Raw genomic sequence first — 17904 nt, 5'->3', positions numbered from 1 at the left:
CAAATTATTTGGTTAGGAGGTTTAAACTTTCCCAGAGTTAAAATCAATTCAGAGTTTAAATTGATATTGTGCAAACGGAATTTTAGTTTAAACGAAAAAAATTCCACATTTGGTTTAAACTTTAGCATACACTTATACTGTGCAAACGGCCCTAAGTGTAACCTTATCTAGATTTGGGAGAGGAATAGAACAAGGTAAACTTATTTTTCCTCTCCCTATCATTTTTTTTATCATAATTTACATGTGTGACTATGTGTAATCTAAATTTGGGAGAGGCATAGAACAAGGTCAACTTATTTTCCGGTTCCCTATCAATCAATCATTTATTTTCAAAACACAAATGAAAATGTACATGAATACGTCTATCATTTTAATGATGTACTTAGTGTAAGATAATGGGTGATATGAATAAAGTTGAGCATTTGCTTATACTTCTAAAATATGGAGCATTTGCTTCATTTTCTATGAATAAACGTGAGCAAAACCTTTTGCTCATGCTCATCAAAAAAAAAAAAAAAAGTTTGAGCATTTGCTCAAAAGTAAAAGCTTATATTCAAAATTTTATGAATAAACTAGAGCAATTGCTCAACTTTTGAAGCAAATGTTTCAAAAAAGGTGAGTCTAGTCTAGAGCAGCTTTTCACCTTTTGCTCATAGTGAAATGGCTCAACTAATTCGTATGAGGAAGAGGGAACTATACCACATACGATCACAACCAATAGTTGAGAACTATAAAACTATTTTTAGATTCAACCATGATATATATATATATATATATATATATATCACCATTATTCCTACAAATAATAAATACAAAAGATAGCTATCTGATATAAAGATAGCAATCACAAAATAGGAAATAGGCATTTGAGAGTGTAGACGATTATAAGAAGGCTATTGATATTATAAGATTATTATAAAGATGACATTTTCACGCTCATATTTCAAAATTCTAAACTCACCTGAAACTCAATTCATAAATATAAAACAGAGCAGACGACGCAAACACAAGCGGTGTCACCTACTTGCATATTTAGCGCTTACGTGAGCATTTGCCCAGAATTCAGGAGTATAAGGTAAAGCATATTCATATAAAAATGAGCAAATGCTTATGCTTCTACCTTATGCTCCATGCTCATGCTCATGAGCATATGCTTTGGTTTTATTCATGTGGCCCAATGAGTTTCAATAGACAAATGATGATGGAACTGACCTCAACTCAACGACTGGCGAGAACAGCAAACACATCAACGCAGACATGCCATTGCAATCGAGGATGACCGTCGTGTGCCTCAGATTCAGGCGCTGTCCGCCCGCACTACGGGACACGTGTGCGGCCACCACCATCCTGTAAACAATCATTGAAAACCCCCCTACTATAAGCAGTATAAAGTAATGCACCACAACCATAAATATTTATTTATCAATTCATTTCACTAATATTTATTCCCTGAATAAATTAATTGAATTCAAGTGAAAACCTCATAAACAGTATAAAATTCAGAACAACCTTATAGTCCAAGCAATGAATGCTCAAAAAAAGAGTATGAAAGGAAAAGTTTGGAGAACAATATTTTCAACTCTGCAACAAGTGTCAACTTAGCGGTTTCACACCTTCAACAGACGATCTAGAGATGCGCACTTTTGCTATGTTCACCTCCTAACTATAGTCCAGACCAGAACTATAACTTGTTACGTGGATTCTCTCCCACTATAAGGGTCCCAGCTGTAGACAGCTCTCCCCACCATTCGACTAGTCAAGTCTAGACTTTTACCTGAAAACTCATCAGCCTACACCCACTTCATTCATTGAGAATTCTTTTGCCATCTAGGCCTGCGCTGAAGTCCTTCTCTTTCAACGAATAATAATATTTTATTTCTTTTCATTGAATTTGGACCGAATTGAAAGGAATTGAACCGTTGCCATTGTTTTCTGATTCAGAGCCGCTGATTTTGAGAATTTGTATATTTTTTTCATTTCTAATTAACTCTAAAATACACTCGTTATAATATTATCTGACAGTTATGATTATTTATAACTAGCCGTCAGGCTCGCTTCGCTCGCCATATCCGTCTAGCCAGGGGGCTCCGCCCCCTGGACCCCCGACTGGATCGTCCAAGAATGAGATCAGAATTTTTCATTTGAGCATTTTTATCATATGTTAGGACGATCCAGTTGGAGGTCCAAACTCAACATCTGGCTAAACGGATATGGCGAGCGAAGCGAGCCTGACGGCTAGTTATAAATAATCATAACTGTCAGATAATATTATAACGAGTGTATTTTAAAGTTAATTAGAAATGAAAAAATATACAAATTCTCAAAATCAGCGGTTCTGAATCAGAATTAATTTACTCTGAATCAGAAAACAATGGCAACGGTTCAATTCCTTTCAATTCGGTCCAAATTCATCGAAAAGAAATAAAATATTATTTTTCGTTGGAAGAGAAGGCCTGACTGCTAGTAATATAATATTCCCAGGAATAGCTCTGATTGAAGTGGCAGTGCCCAATCAATTTTTCCGCGATAAATGCATTTCAATCTTAAACTTGGTGCCAACCTAACAAAGTCAACTCAATTTAATGCCAACCTGACAAAATTATTAATTTAGTTACCAGTTAACAACTGTTTCGAAGAGGTACTCTCTCTAGATTATAGTTCTATATCAACATAATTATGGTATGGACATTTTTCTATTATAATTAAGAGAATAAGAAGAATATACATGCTAAAAGACGAACTTTAAACCCTTAAAAACCACCCTTAGAGTTAAAATATTGCCAAAAGATTTCATAGTGCGCCTCTAAAGGGCCAACTGAACATACCTACCAAATTTGAACGTTTTTGGTCCGGTAGATTTTTAGTTCTGCGAGTGAGTGAGTGAGTGAGTGAGTCAGTCAGTCAGTGAGTGAGTGCCATTTCGCTTTTATAATATAGATTCGTAAATATTAGTAATGTGTATGTTGTTGTATATGGTAATATGCAAATATATTATAGACAAGTTATTGAAATAATACTGTAGATACTGTATAAAATTATCCTCTATTTCTATATTGGTCAAAGTTTAAAAAAAAAGAATCTTTGGTCTCGAGGGTTATTCTAATGTCAAGTAAGAATAGCTAGAAATCTTGAGAAATGCCAACTTTCTCCACTTTTGTAGAGATAAAGGCGAGGTATATCTATATTGCCAGCTGATACAACGGCCTATTGTGTGTGGAGGTGTTTGTTTTGAAGACAGCAGAATTCTGTAAATGAGGAGGGTGGTTTCATTTCAGTTTTTGAGGCGGAGTGTTCATGTGGTGGGGGGTCATATTTAGCCGGGCAGCTTGCTTCCCCTACTGGATCCTTCACCACCTCACGGGAGAAGTTATGCCGTCCGGAGTATAGTCCCAATCGAGCTTCAAAGTCAAAAATTGTTCTGGAATGTGTTGCAGACATTCCCTTCAAATTTGATTGTCAAATGTTCAATTGTTACAAAAATGAAAATCCCACCCCCCACATTGAAGCTGCTTTAACAATGAAAGGAAAACATATAGTGTAATAACACATCAAATTGAAGAGAATTCAATGCTCTACAAACATGCGATAAGCATTTTTCATTTTTACGATGCATTGATGGAGAGTTATAAGCCCTGAAAGAGCAAAAAATCGGATAAAAGCCTGTATTTTCACACTTTCAAGAGCGAATATTTCCAAAACTGCAATGAACAAAAATTGTAAAGAATTTATCAAGCTTCATTTCTGAATAGTTTGTCATGTCGGTTGAACGATTTTTTCCCAAGATATAAGCGTGTGAGCAAAAAATTAAAAATATTTGAGCATTATTAACAAGAATGAACTTTTAATATTAAATCAGATATACTGGGATGACTTCAATCATACTATCTACTATAGAACGCGAAATATTAAATTTAACAACTCTGTAGTCATTACTTCCACTGACTTGGACCCGGTTGCACAAACGTCTGTTAAATTTTAATCATAATTAAATGCCAAGAGAACCAATCAGTGAAGGCGTTTTAGAAAAGGAGGCTTGTTGATTAGTTCTTGTGACACTTAATCATGATTGAAATTTAACGGGATTTTGTGCAACCGGGGCTGAATAGCATGAATCTCACTGTATATTAGTTAGACGACACGCCACTGCATTTTCCATCCTCAATTAGTTCAAGTTCAAATGACCTACAATTGTATAATATTATAAAAAATGATAATTTCTTGTTTAATAATGTTTAGTAGGCCTACAATAGTACCTATCGTGAGGGTTGTCTGGCTGTTCATCTAGGAGGACTGAGTTGATGGAGTCCGATTCAATTGAAATGCATTTGTTGATAGTGGTTCGCAAGCAGCCGTGGATCTTCATTTCGAGAGGACTGAATGGCCCCTTCAAGATCATCTGCAAAGAGCAAAAATATAATTGAAACTTACTTTACTATAAATTGTTTTTTTATATTTTCATTCTTCACTATAAGATGATTCATATCATGGCGCTTACCCTTCATTGTAATAATCAGTTGAATTCAAATTCAAATTCAAATTTATTGTTTTCATTTTTCATTACAATCAAATTTGATAAATCCATACAATTATAAAACTAGCTGCAAATAATAATCAGTGGATATAATGAATAACAAAAAATTTATATTTAATAAAAACCAAACCACCGTGATGCTGATTATCAGTTGGATGATACTGACGTATGATGTATGACGTTGGATGATATAGCTTCAACTGGATGATGGAGATGATCAAATTTGAAACTTCATGAAATAAAATTTATTGCAAACAATAATGTTTTACTACTCACAAAAAAGCAAGAAGCTTTCGTACGTGAGTAGGAGTTGAAAAAAAAACATATTCACACACACAATCACACACAAGTATGTTTTTCAATCATAGACATGTTTAATTTTCAATGAATATAGATATTAGTATTATATTATACCGTATCACTAGTATAATTTAATTAGTATGATTTAATTAATTGGAGCCTATAACATCATAAGAATAATTAATAAAAAAAAGAAATTTTGTATTTAAAAAGTAGGAAGTACAACAAAGAGGAAAATCACAAGGTTTTTTCAAAGAGAAAAGGAAGGGAAAATGGCAAAAGCTTATACATTCAAATTAGAAATCATCAGCCCACCACTCTAAAAAGGTTTTCTAACTCTATTGGTGACTGAAGCCATAGCCAAATTTTCAATTTATTGTAGAATTTCCTGTAATATCTCTCACTTCTAATTTCATTTGGTAGAAGATTAAAAAACTTGGGTCCGAGAAATAGAAAACATCTTTGAAATGTAGTGGAATTTGGCTTTGGGACTTTCAACATCAGTTGCATTGATTGACGTGTCACCCGATGATCATCTTCATGAATGGGTCTAGCTGAAAGTCCTATACTACCACTCATTCTGTAAAACAAGGATAACACCTTCAGCACATAGATGTATCTGAAAGGGAGGATTCCCAACAGTTGGAAAATTGGAAAGGTATGAGTCCTTCTATTCACACCATGAATAATTCTTACCACTGATTTCTGCAGTGTGATTAGGCCTTTAAAATGAGATAGGAAAGTAGACGCATAACAAGAGATTCCATATTCCAGTCGACAATTGAAAAATGCAAAATACATGACACGTAAAATACTCACTGGAAAGAATTGCTTCAATTGATGGAATCTTCTTAGCAAATATAATAGGTACATCTTGATTTTCTGTATATGTAGATTCCAAGTCAGCCCATAATCAAGAGTTAGACCCAAATACTTGACAAAATCCAACTGCTTGATGACATCACAGCTACAATTTGGATGATTACAGCCAATCTTATGATACTTGATTGGGTCAGTAAAATGAAATGGAGCTGATAATGAAAAATTAATATAACAGGTTTTAGTAGCATTGAGTGCTAATTTATTACAATCAAACCAGCAACGTAGATCTATTAGGTCAAGCTGGATCATTTCCTGTAGTTCAATTTCACTTTTGGCAGAATATGCCAATGCCGTGTCATCAGCAAACGATGTTAAGGATCCATTGAATGTGTTGGAGAACAAATCATTGATATATGCTAAGAATATAATTGGACCCAAAACCGACCCCTGAGGCACACCATACTCAATTGTTGCCAAGTCACTAGTACAACTACCAATTGACACATACTGCTCCCGGCATGACAGGTGGACTTCATCCACATGTTGGACACTCCACGAATACCCGACATATATAATTTTTCTAACAGAATACTATGTTGCACTGTATCGAAAGCTTTTTTAATATCAAGAAATAAACCTGAGGTCCTTGATCTATGAGGCTGATTCATTCCATAATAGATGTCTGACATGAATTTATTTAAGGCTTGTTCTGTACCAAGTTTTTCTTGAAATCCGAACTGTACCTTATGAATAAAATTTATTTTCTTGAAAAATCTCATTATTCTCTTTTTGAAGAGTTTCTCCAAGAGCTTGGAAAAAACTGAAAGCAGCGAAATGGGCCTGTAATTCGATATCTCAGTCTTTATTCCATTTTTGAAAATAGATATAACTTTAGCCACTTTGAGTTCTGAGGAAAATTTACCTTCTTGAAAACTGGCATTGAAAATATCGCATAAGACTGGTACTATAAATTTGGATAATTTTTTAATTAGGCTTGAATTTACATTATCAGGTCCTGGTGACTTACCATTTTTCATCATATTTATTTCAGTTAAGAGTTCATGATACGTGATGGGTTTTAAAAAAAAGGAATCACATGAATTAGTGTTCTTGAATCTACTGTTATAATATTCTGTAGTCAGCTCATCAGGATTATGAATGGAAGATATAATGTGACCAGGTATATTAATAAAATAGTCATTGAATTTATCTGCCAAAGCCTTTTCATCCTCGATAAGATCATCATTTTCACAGAATTAGGCAGTACTCACACTAGTGCGACTCCAGTCTTACCGACCTTTCGATTTGAATTATTTGAAATATATTTAATTACTGATGGCTTATATTTGATCAAATTTTTCCAATGAGACAGTTTACTGCTTAAAAAAAATTGGAGTGGCCGTAGTCGAATAGATTAGATGCTGGCTTCATAATCCAGATGCCCGGGTTCGAATCCCATCCCGGGCGAGATATTTTTCTCGGGCCAATCCCGTGTTTCGGATGGACACGTTAATCGTCGGTCTCGGCTGCCTAAGAAGCAACGTTATGTAATGACAGAGGCCCTGAAATTGATCAGTTGCGACCTGAAAACTATGATAACCAGACCTGAGCCAGCCACTAGCTATTTTCCAGTAATAAAGACTAGAATTAGAAATAATGAATGAACTGAAATCTAATAATAGAAAATAGATTGATTACTGACTTTAGAATGTGTTTCTTCGAATGTTGGCGATTTCATGTCGAGATCATCATCGTTATCGAACAATGTTTGATTGGACTCGGTCTCATCCCCGTCGTTATTCACATCCTCAGGCACATTGTTGTACGAATTGAACTTGGACTGGTGCTTCACTCTCCGGTCGTGGTTCATCTGAAAACAAATATCAGTTGCCATTCAAATTCATATAAAGGAAATTACATTTTTTAATGGATTTTTCAGCAACACTGTAACAACAACAACGGGACTGAGGCCCGGTTACACAACAGCCGGTTAAAACGTGATTAACTTCACGAAAGCCAGAGAACGCTTTTTTGAAAAGAACGCTTCTCTGATGTTCTCGTGAAATTAAACACGATTAAAATTTAACCAGCTTTTGTGCAACCGGTACAAAAACTTCAGATTAGTTTCGTGAACAACTAGCTTTTCCAGCAGCTTTATCCATTGAAGAATCACTCTTGACATAATTGGAAACACTATTCAATAATTTACAATCATAACATAAGATAAGAATAAATTACGTAAAGTTACAGCCTACATAAGCTTGTGAAGTCGGTAATGATGCGGATGATAATAGGAAATGAATGAACCTACAGTTTTAGGTGGGTTCCGAACCACCGGGAAGCGATTTTACAACTCAAATCATATTCTGAGGAGTTTGGCTCAAGCGGTCACCCGTCCAACGGAAGAGCAGGCGAATGATCCTTAACTTATTCAAGTGATAGCTGATCAGCGCGACCACTGGGTCAAACCACGCCCTAAATATAAACTTTAATATTATATAGTACGAGCAAACCTCAATTTGCAGCACAAGGCTTTATGGCCAATGTTATTTCTCACAACAATAGGAGCAAACTGTTGCCGTTTTTATGCTGAATTTGTATTAATAGGAAGTTGGCGAACACAACATTTAGGGCCGTTTGCACAGTGTAAGTTTAAGCTAAAGCTTAAACCAAATCTGGATTTTTTTTGGTTCAACTAAAATTCCGTTTGCACAGTATCAGTTTAAACTCTGTATTGAGTTTAAACTCTGGGAAAGTTTAAACCTCCAAAGCAGGAGGTTTAAACCAAATAATTTGGATTAACTTGAAATCTGTAAAGATTTGATGGGGAAACAGCTGATAGTAAATTATTTTTCGACAGTTGTTTTTAATGCTTCTGTAGACGATAATTATTATTAATTTAGGTTATAGTGAATCATTATTTGAATATAAAAATAATTGTAATGGAGGAATTTATAAAAGTTTTCAATGCGATTGATAAAGATGACTGCGAAGAAATTTTGAAACTGAGAAAAATTGAGCAAAAAACAAATAATTTTAATTTCTAGGATAGATTTTTTTAGCGGTTTTGCTTGAGTACAGCAACTGCCAATTTAGTATTTTGATTGAATAAACCACTTGATAGAAATTGAGACAATTTTTAACAGTGGGCTTCGATTAGAAAACATGTTTTTAATAACACATAACTGAGATATATTGCTTTCGATAGATTTCTAATAAACGAGAAAGACCGTAGTAGATTCAAGCGTAACAAAATAACTTTTTTATCTTACATTTTAACATATATTTTTCCTACAGATACCTTGAAAAGTGACCATTTCTGCACTGATTGCAGGCCGCAAAGAATCACTTTTCCGCTCTAGTGCGCAAAGTGAGTACTTTGCGTACTCCAGATTTGCAGCATGACAACGCATAATAGTTAGTAGGTTATATGGAGCACCAGTGCAGGAAAATCAAAATTAAGTTGGTATCACTCATAGTGAGGCCCACGTTATAATGGCAGTGGAGAACAGCGTTGCCTTGCCATTATGTGCCTTGATTATAGTCATTTCAATGCTTACATAACATAAACCCCCTTCAAGCAGTCACATAAATTTTCAATTGAATTACTAATCATTATAATTCAATTTCAAATAAATTAAGGTTTTTATTAATAATAAAATTACACAGAAGAACATTTGATAGATTTCAGGGAATTTTACCCATAATTACCCACTTTTCATATTCAATGGTAACTGTAGGAAAAATTAAATGTGAAATACGTGCGCAAAGTTCGTTTGCTGCACTCAAGAAACCATTCCGCCCTCGCCTACGGCTCGGGCGTAAACGTTTCTTTCGGTGCAGCAAACTGTCACTTTGCGCACTAGTTGCACAAATAACTATTCTGGTGCCAACTAAACATAAGTTTTTAAAGAATTCCTTGATTGCTTTTCAAACTTTTAAAACCGTACAGCTTACTAACAGCTCTGTGGATTTTGAACAAAAACAAGAAAACACTAAAATAGTAGCTACATAACCTCAATTTACTGATAATTTGTAAACAAATAACAAATTTTCCTGTAAAAATCAGCCTTCCTGATATTATAAACATTGACATTCTATTACCAACTTAACGCTAAACTAGTTTAACTTAAACTGGATTAGTAAATGCACTGAAAACCCCGATTCAAGTTTAAACTTTCAGATTAACTTAGACTCGATTAACTTAATTGAGTTTAGCAATCTATACTGTGCAAACGGCCCTTAGTACTATAATTGTCAGTCAAGTGAATGCAACCAACCTTGGACAAGAAGCTCTCTTCGTATTGGTCGGCCAGCCCTCGTTCCACCAACATTCTGTTGACATTGATGTAATCGTCCTCTCGGCTCCGGTAAGAGGACGAGTTTCCTTCAACCACCAGGATTTCCAATGACACCACACTGTCAACGACCGAGTACACCTGCACAAAAAAATAACACCTTACTATAAGTAGTTGTTACAACCTTGTGAGGTTTCAAAGTGCCGCCATTTACTCTACCAACTATTCATGTACGTAACAGTAACATGCACATAAACACATTCATTGATTAACAACATATAAATATTATCATTTAAAACTATCAATTATTATATAACAGTATTTCAGAGACATTACATTACATATTCAACCATATTCATTATGCTGTCAGAGTGTGGCAGCACTGTTAAAAGTCAGCTGGGCAACGAGGCAGTTGTCTTGTCTTGTCGAACGATTTATGCTCACCCAATAAAGATGCGTACTTTTATTTCATACACGTTTTAATATTTATTTCATTCCCATAGTTATAACAAACTGGCGACGAGGATGGGATAGAGTAAATGGCGGCACTTTCAAACCTCACAAGGTTGTAACAGTAGTCAATGCAACAAAATATTCAACCTTAAATCCGTTACAATCTTTACCCAATATGGATTTAGATAAGAGATCGTAATAATAGAAAATATATATAATTTTAGTAATATATTTACAGTAGATAAACTTAATAAGCTACAAAAGTCTATATGGGAGACTGACCTTTCCAACGGCTCCTTGGAAAAGGCACATCTCGGAGAACACTTGGTTGGTTCTGTGAAGCCTTTTTGGCATAGCGCCAGCCAACCGACATCTGAATGCCAGCGGAGGCTCAGTCTTCAAGTCATATGTCGTCTCGGGGCCATCTTTTGAAGGCAGAACTGTTCTGTTTGGCAACAAGAAGAGGAAGGTAACATCCACTTTCTCAATGTTTCCATAATCGACGTACATTATCTGAAAACAAAAGAAGAATATGACAAAACGATTGGCATATCAATTTATTAAATTATTTTTATATATTATATTTACATTTGTCAATAAGTATTATAATTTAATAAGCAATAATAGCTCTTTTACTAATGAAACATTACTATACAAAGTATTTCAATTTGTATGCACATCATTTCCAGTAAATGTTATTTTTCAATATAAGATTAAGTTTTGATAATGGAAGTTTTTGATGTCAGTAAATTAGTAATTGTTTTATACTCAAATGTTGTGAATGCACGCATTACATTCAAATTGTAATTGTTCAGAAGATAAACATATACATCCCAAAAAAAAACAATTATTACATTCTTTTTTAATTTCAAAATTGTGTTCCAAAATCCTCTACTAGTCCAGGCAATGAATGCTCAAAAAGAAGGAAAAGTTTGGAAGACAATTTTTGACCCCGCAGTTCCATTCAGGGTAGTAAGGAGGTAAACATATCAAAAGTCCTGTACTAAGGGGGTGGGGGTGGTTCAAAGGTACCATTCTTTGGTTTCTCGCATATAACTTGAAAACTATTCATCTTACGGACATGACAGTTCTATACAAAATTGAAGATTACATAAATTCCTACAATATTAGTTCTAACCTTTTTTCTGTATCTCCTATAGTTCTCGAGATATCCGCTCTTGAAGGTGTGACATTTTTTGAAAAAAACACGTTTGCTTCCAATTTTTTGCCATTTTTGCTCTTATAACTTCCTAAATATTGATGGAAAAAATCCATGCTGATAGAGCATCAAATTCTTTTCAATTTGATGTATAATTTCACACTTTTACGCATTTCCCTACGACTGTTGCAGCAGCTTCAGTGTTGAGTGTGAAATCTTCAGTTTTGCAACAATAGACCAATTGGCAAAGGAATTTGGAGGAAGCGTTTTCAGCACAATTTTTGACTTTGTTGGGACCAGTTAGGGGGTGAACATATCGAAAGTTCCCATCCCTACCCCATGTGCTGAAGGGATTAGGGTGGTTTAAATGTTGCATTTTTTAACTTTTTGCTTCCACGATTATATCTTGGCAACAATGCGTTTAACCATCACAACTAAATATTCAAAAAATAAGTTTGATAAATTCTCTACAATTTTTGTTCAATAAAGTTTTGTGATATTTCCAACAGTCTTCGAGATATCCGCTCTTGAAAGTGTGGAATTGTCGAAATAACAGGATTCTATCCATTGTTTTGTTCTTTCAGGGCTTATAACTCTCCAACAGTGCATTGTAAAAATCAATGCTCATTCGAAGAGCATTAAATTATCTTCTATTCCAAGTTTTCCTTCCAGGGAGGTAAGTGGTGCGGTTACCACCTTCATCCATTGATCATCCATCTTCACATTCCAAGTCACTCATTGAATGTCCTGTACTAACGACCTTCATCCACTCTTGCTTTGTTTTCACTTTCATCTAATAATGCTCAGTCTTTTTTTAGATCTTCGAATTTGGTAGGTACCTATTAATATTAATTTTGAAAGGAAATTATTGGTTGAGTTTGCTAAGATGAATATAACGGAAACAGTTCAAATATGTGCAACGTAATGCAGAACCAGAAAATCCAAGATAACCTCGAAAGTATTCAGGCCAAGCCTAGTTATTGACCGAGCGAAGTGAGGTCTAAGATTCAAGTCGACGGTTTGACATTTCTCTTAATGTTTAAATGTTTATGTTTATATGTTGCGCATTTACGGCGAAACGCGGTAATAGATTTTCATGAAATTTGACAGGTATGTTCCTTTTTAAATTGCGCGTCGACGTATATACAAGGTTTTTGGAAATTTTGCATTTCAAGGATAATATAAAAGGAAAAAGGAGCCTCCTTCATACGTCAATATTAGAGTGAAAATCAGACTATAGAATTATTAATCATAAATCAGCTGTCGAGTTGACTACAAATTGCATGCCATGACGCATGCAATTCAATATCTCAATGTAACTTGGTAAAAAATTAACAGCTGTGTAGACTATAAATTGCATGCCTCATTGAATGCAATTTTTATGCACTATTAAATAGGATGCAAAGAACTTATAGCCTAACACCTCGTCTGGGCGCCTAGATGTCTTCTGGTTTTCTCGCGCTAAATTCCGGAAAGCGTTATATGATAATTAAATCTTTTGTAAGCATGATCTGATCAAATAAATAGTTAGTGTATCAGTGTGAATATGCTTATGGTTTGGGACGTCGTTATAACTGCGCGAGGTCTACTGTTCACAGAACTACTAGTTTTAATAATAATAATATTTATTAAAGGAATTTATTCTAATTCAAAGTATTGTTAGGAGAAATATATTCAGTATATCTATTTTACTGTACCTAATTTCTATTATATTGAGAATGTAAATAAAAACCTCCAGTGGAAAAAGTTGAAGCCTTTTATTTCAAAACCTTTGTAAATGTTGCTTGTCACCTTCATCCACTTACTCCTTCAATTGATGCATGCAAAACAGCGGTATTCTTAAAATGCTTTGATCAATCAAAAAATAAATATTTCATGATAGAGTACATTGAATCTTAATTATTTTACAATTCCAAAGGAACAGTGGAAGGCTAATTTGAATATTGATGAACTAACCTGTGCAGAGGCGTTTGTCAATGGATAGGAATTCACAGATTGCATAATAGAGTTCCTTGAATCTCAATTATTCTACAATTCCAAAGGAACAGTGAAGGCTGATTTGAATATTGATAAACTAACCTGTGCAGAGCGTTTGTCGATGGATAGGACCTTACAGCGGTAGAAGGCGCGAGTGTCATCCTGGAAGAACGGAGCCGCGTAGAGTTCGTTCACGACAACATGTGGCGCCTTTTTCAGTTGCACTAACTTGTTCAGAATTACATGGTAGTCGTTCAGCCTCTTCAACGTATACGGATTCTTTTGCTGGACGTAGAAGTTTGAAATGTCGTTTATCTAAACAGAAATAGTTGGCTGCTTTTTATTATACCCATTGCAATGTTCTGATATCATAGTACACCATTTTCTACCCATAGAAATGTGATGACATCAAAGTAAACCATTTTCTACCCATTCCAATGTATTGGTATCAGAGTGAATCATTTTTGTAAATCGTGGAGATAGTGCCACAGTCTATGTACTAACCAAGTCCAGGGTAAATAAGAAAATGTTAATATATCTTGAATAATTATCAAAATACAAGCGATATATTGTTGCTAGTTCTAGACTATACAGAAATTTCAACAATCAAATGATTATTTATTTATTGGATGGAGTAAACAATACAGTAGTCGGAAAAGAAAAATCAGGCTATTGCCCAAAACTTCTTCAATTTCCTAATTTTGTCTTAAATTGTCTAAATATTATTTAGGTTATGTCCATTTCAATTTATACACTAAATCATCAATTTGAATATACAAATCAAATGGTTACGGTCATCTTCAATCTTGTTGGGATGGTTGATGCCTTTATATATGCACTCCACACAATGTCTCTTCTAGCGCTCTCGTTTCTCAGAAGAAAACTGTACTGTTTTTAGCCCACCTTGGCTTTAGCAATGGATTGACTACCAAAGCTGACTACGGCACCCTCTTGATAGTTAAAAAGTATGGACATGCTACACACTGATATTATATTTTTTATTGGTAGAATAGTTTGGTTATTTTCAAACTTGATTGATTTGAAACTTCTTTATTGTCAATACAATTTTACAAAACAAAAATATATAAATATCCTTCAAAACAATAAAGCCCAAAGGTAAAAACCTGTTTGGGAAACATAATTTTTAAATATATACACACAACTCTCGAGAATAACATCAGCCGGCCTTAAAAACTAATAACATTTGAATTTCAGCGAAACCTCTAAACTATTGTACTATATTTAGAATATAGAATATAGAATATAATACTTCAAGGTCAAATTTCATTCACTCCAACATAGTTGAATACAAACACTGCATATCGAATTGATGAGTATTAAAAAAAAAACAAATTTAAAATTGAAACTTTGCTCACAACGATAAAAAAAATTGCTGAAAATGAAAATGAATGGGCAAACTACAACTCATTTGGTTACTTCAGGATGGAATCAGAACTAGTTTTCTGATTGGCGCTGTCAAAAGTACCTCCATCAGGGTTTATAACTCCTGATTCTAAAGAACTCTTCAACTTGAAAAAATCAAGAAAAAGCTGTGTCAGAATGTTGGTGGTACTTACGTGTGTGACAGCAATATCCAGGTATTGGCTGTCTATTGGCGGCAGTACAGAATGCACAGCCTCTTGGCTGCATTTCTTCTTCTGCCTGTATTTTTCCCGAGCAATATGGACACGTTTGTTTGCTTCTGACACCCTGAAAAAACATAATATATTAAATATCGGGGCACCGAGCTTCGCTCGTTATTAGTTTATTGATAAACAGAACACAATTCTTTAAAGTGATTGGGAAAGGAGTAACAGGCACAGCCCAAAACTGTTTCCTCCCCGAATTTTGATTTACACACTATGAGACGTTACTGTTTTTTTAACTTATTTTTTAGTATCATTATTATTACAATTGGATTCAGGAACATCAAATATAGACTAAGGGCCGGTTTCCGAGCTCGGCATCTATAAGTTCTGGACTTACAGAGTCCAGGACTAAAATAAGCGCTCGGGTCTAAATCGACTTTCTGAGTCATGATTCTATCTTCTAAACTCCGGGGTCTATTAAGTTCTCGACTTATTTGAGTCCAGGACTTTAATGTAATAAACATGAGGGAAATTCACAATATTTTGCTGTTGTATTGTTGGCATTATAGCAAAACAAAAAAAGCTGATTGCAGCGGGATAATTCAAATTAGCATGCTCTCCAAACTATTTTGTAACATTAATTTGTGAAAATACGTTTCGATTTCTTTGTAGGCCTATTCATAGCAAAACCTAAAAAAATAACCTTTTTTACGAATGTGACATAACCTAAAAATGTTCAAGAAAATAATACAAGTATTGCCTTGGAATTTATATTCCAATCTGAATGTTATTAATCAGATCTAATGTTCTGAATGTTATTAACCTTATGAAAGATGAATGAATAATCATTTCATTTTAAATTGATGGATGCTATTATTGATCATTGATCCTAACCAGTGATTTTGGAATAAAAATTTTATTAGGCTATTGAGTTTGAAAACGTACTTGTTTTGAAAGAACTGGAGTAATAATTAATTATTGTTATATTAATTAATATGTTGAATATGACATTGATTAATAACATTCAGATTGGAATATAAATTCCAAGGCAATACTTGTATTATTTTCTTGAACATTTTTAGGTTATGTCACATTCGTAAAAAAGGTTAGTTTTTTACGCATAATTCTGATACAATTTTATGCAAAATAAACTTGCAAACTATAAATTATGAATTTAGATGGACTAATTCAAATAATTTAGGTATTCCATGACATCTATTTGGCTTTCCATCTACTCCAAAACAATAACTGAATTGTGTTTGCTCAGTTAAGTCTATAACTTAAATTTAAACCCTACCCCAGTAGAGGGTTTAAAATTAGGCTGTTTTAAGTTCTGGACTTGAAGATTTTTGATAAATCCTCGACTCGGAAAGAGGCGAGAATCTAATTCAAGTCCTGGACTTATAAGCCTTTCACTCAGAAAGCGAAATTATAAACTCCAGGGTCTAACGTGATCTTTAAACTCTAGAGTCTATTTAAGTCCTCGACTACGTTAACGCTCTGACTAGGAAAGCCAATTTTCTGTCTCCAGAGTTTAAAGCCAGTTAAAGTCTAGAACTTAGCTAAATCCCGAGTTCAGAAACCGGTCCTAAAACGTTTTGCAATCGAATTCAAATATAACAAACAAAAAATTACAAATGATTTCATATAAATTTATATAAGTGGTGATCCTAAAGGGGTTAAATCACCTGTTTTATCTTTGACAATATTCACAAGTTTTAACCAACATTTCAACATTCTACAATGAGATGATTTTTTCAATAACTTGCATTATTTCCTGTACCAAAAATCCTGAATAAAATAAGTGTATGTTTCAGCATATTTTCAGTATAGTTTTCAGTGTGCTTTCCAGTTTAATTGGCATGATATGTATCAACTTTGTCTAGGATGCAATTCAAGAGTCAGAGAGAGTATACAGGAGACGTTTTCCTGACCGAAAACACCCATCTCATAACACGTTTTTAAGATTAGGAGTGGCCGAGTGGATCAGATGCTGTCTTTATGATTCAGAGGCCCGGGTACAAATCCCGGCCCGGGCAAGATATTTATATCGGGCCACTCCCGTGTTTCGGATGGACACGTTAAGCCGTCGGTCCCGGCTGCCTAAAAAGCAGTCGTTAGGTCATGTCAGAGGCCCTGAAATTGATCAGTTGCGACCTGAAAACTCTGACACCAGACCTGAGCCAGCCAGGTCACTCGATATTATTATTATTATTATTTATTAAGATTGACAGATGTCAAGAAGGTAAGGGTCTAGGATCAGTTTCAAGGTATGAGAAGCCCATCTTAATTTCTGAAGCTTTTGAGAATCTTATTCTAAAATATTTCGAGCAGAATCCTCGATCCAGCATCCGGTGGGCAGCTGGGATGTTGGATGTTTCAAGAATAGTTCAAAGAATATCGAAGAATAATAGCTTTCGACCATTTCATGATACCCAGTTCAAGAGTTGAATGAACCTGATACTGTTTCAAGGATGCAGTTTTGCTATTGGATCGTAACACAAGACTGTATTTCAAAAATGTTATTGACAGATCACAGATAAAAGTATGTTCACAAGAACTGGTGCTGTAAATTTCCACAATACACATACAATATGGACTTTTCATTTTCCCTGCAAGAATAAATGGTGAAGTTTATATGGATTTTCTGGTCAATGACCTTCACGAATTGATGGAAGACGTGCCTCTCAATTTGAGACAGAATATGTGGCTCCAGTTGGATGGCTGCCTCCCTCATTATGCAAGAAACGTCCGTGGGTGGCTTGATAACAATTA

At 34.6% G+C, this 17904-nt stretch overlaps 1 protein-coding gene across 3 annotated transcripts in view; it reads right to left on the bottom strand.

Annotated features, from left to right (window-relative positions):
- LOC111050670 (ATP-dependent RNA helicase TDRD9) overlaps nt 1-17904 on the bottom strand; it is a 95033-nt gene that overhangs the window by 15416 nt on the left and 61713 nt on the right. For all 3 annotated transcript variants that reach the window (XM_039426268.1, XM_039426267.1, XM_039426266.1), the window contains exons 16-22: nt 15118-15250; nt 13643-13855; nt 10687-10917; nt 9934-10092; nt 7356-7523; nt 4254-4396; nt 1213-1347 (exon numbers count right to left, since the gene is read on the bottom strand). In XM_039426268.1, the coding sequence (XP_039282202.1) occupies nt 1213-1347; nt 4254-4396; nt 7356-7523; nt 9934-10092; nt 10687-10917; nt 13643-13855; nt 15118-15250 (1182 nt within the window). The remainder of the gene's footprint in view (nt 1-1212; nt 1348-4253; nt 4397-7355; nt 7524-9933; nt 10093-10686; nt 10918-13642; nt 13856-15117; nt 15251-17904) is intronic.

Source organism: Nilaparvata lugens, chromosome 4, assembly GCF_014356525.2.
Source record: "Nilaparvata lugens isolate BPH chromosome 4, ASM1435652v1, whole genome shotgun sequence".
NCBI lineage: Eukaryota > Metazoa > Arthropoda > Insecta > Hemiptera > Delphacidae > Nilaparvata > Nilaparvata lugens.
The sequence above is the reverse complement of the archived record's forward strand: the minus strand, read 5'-3'. Positions and strand labels throughout refer to the sequence as shown.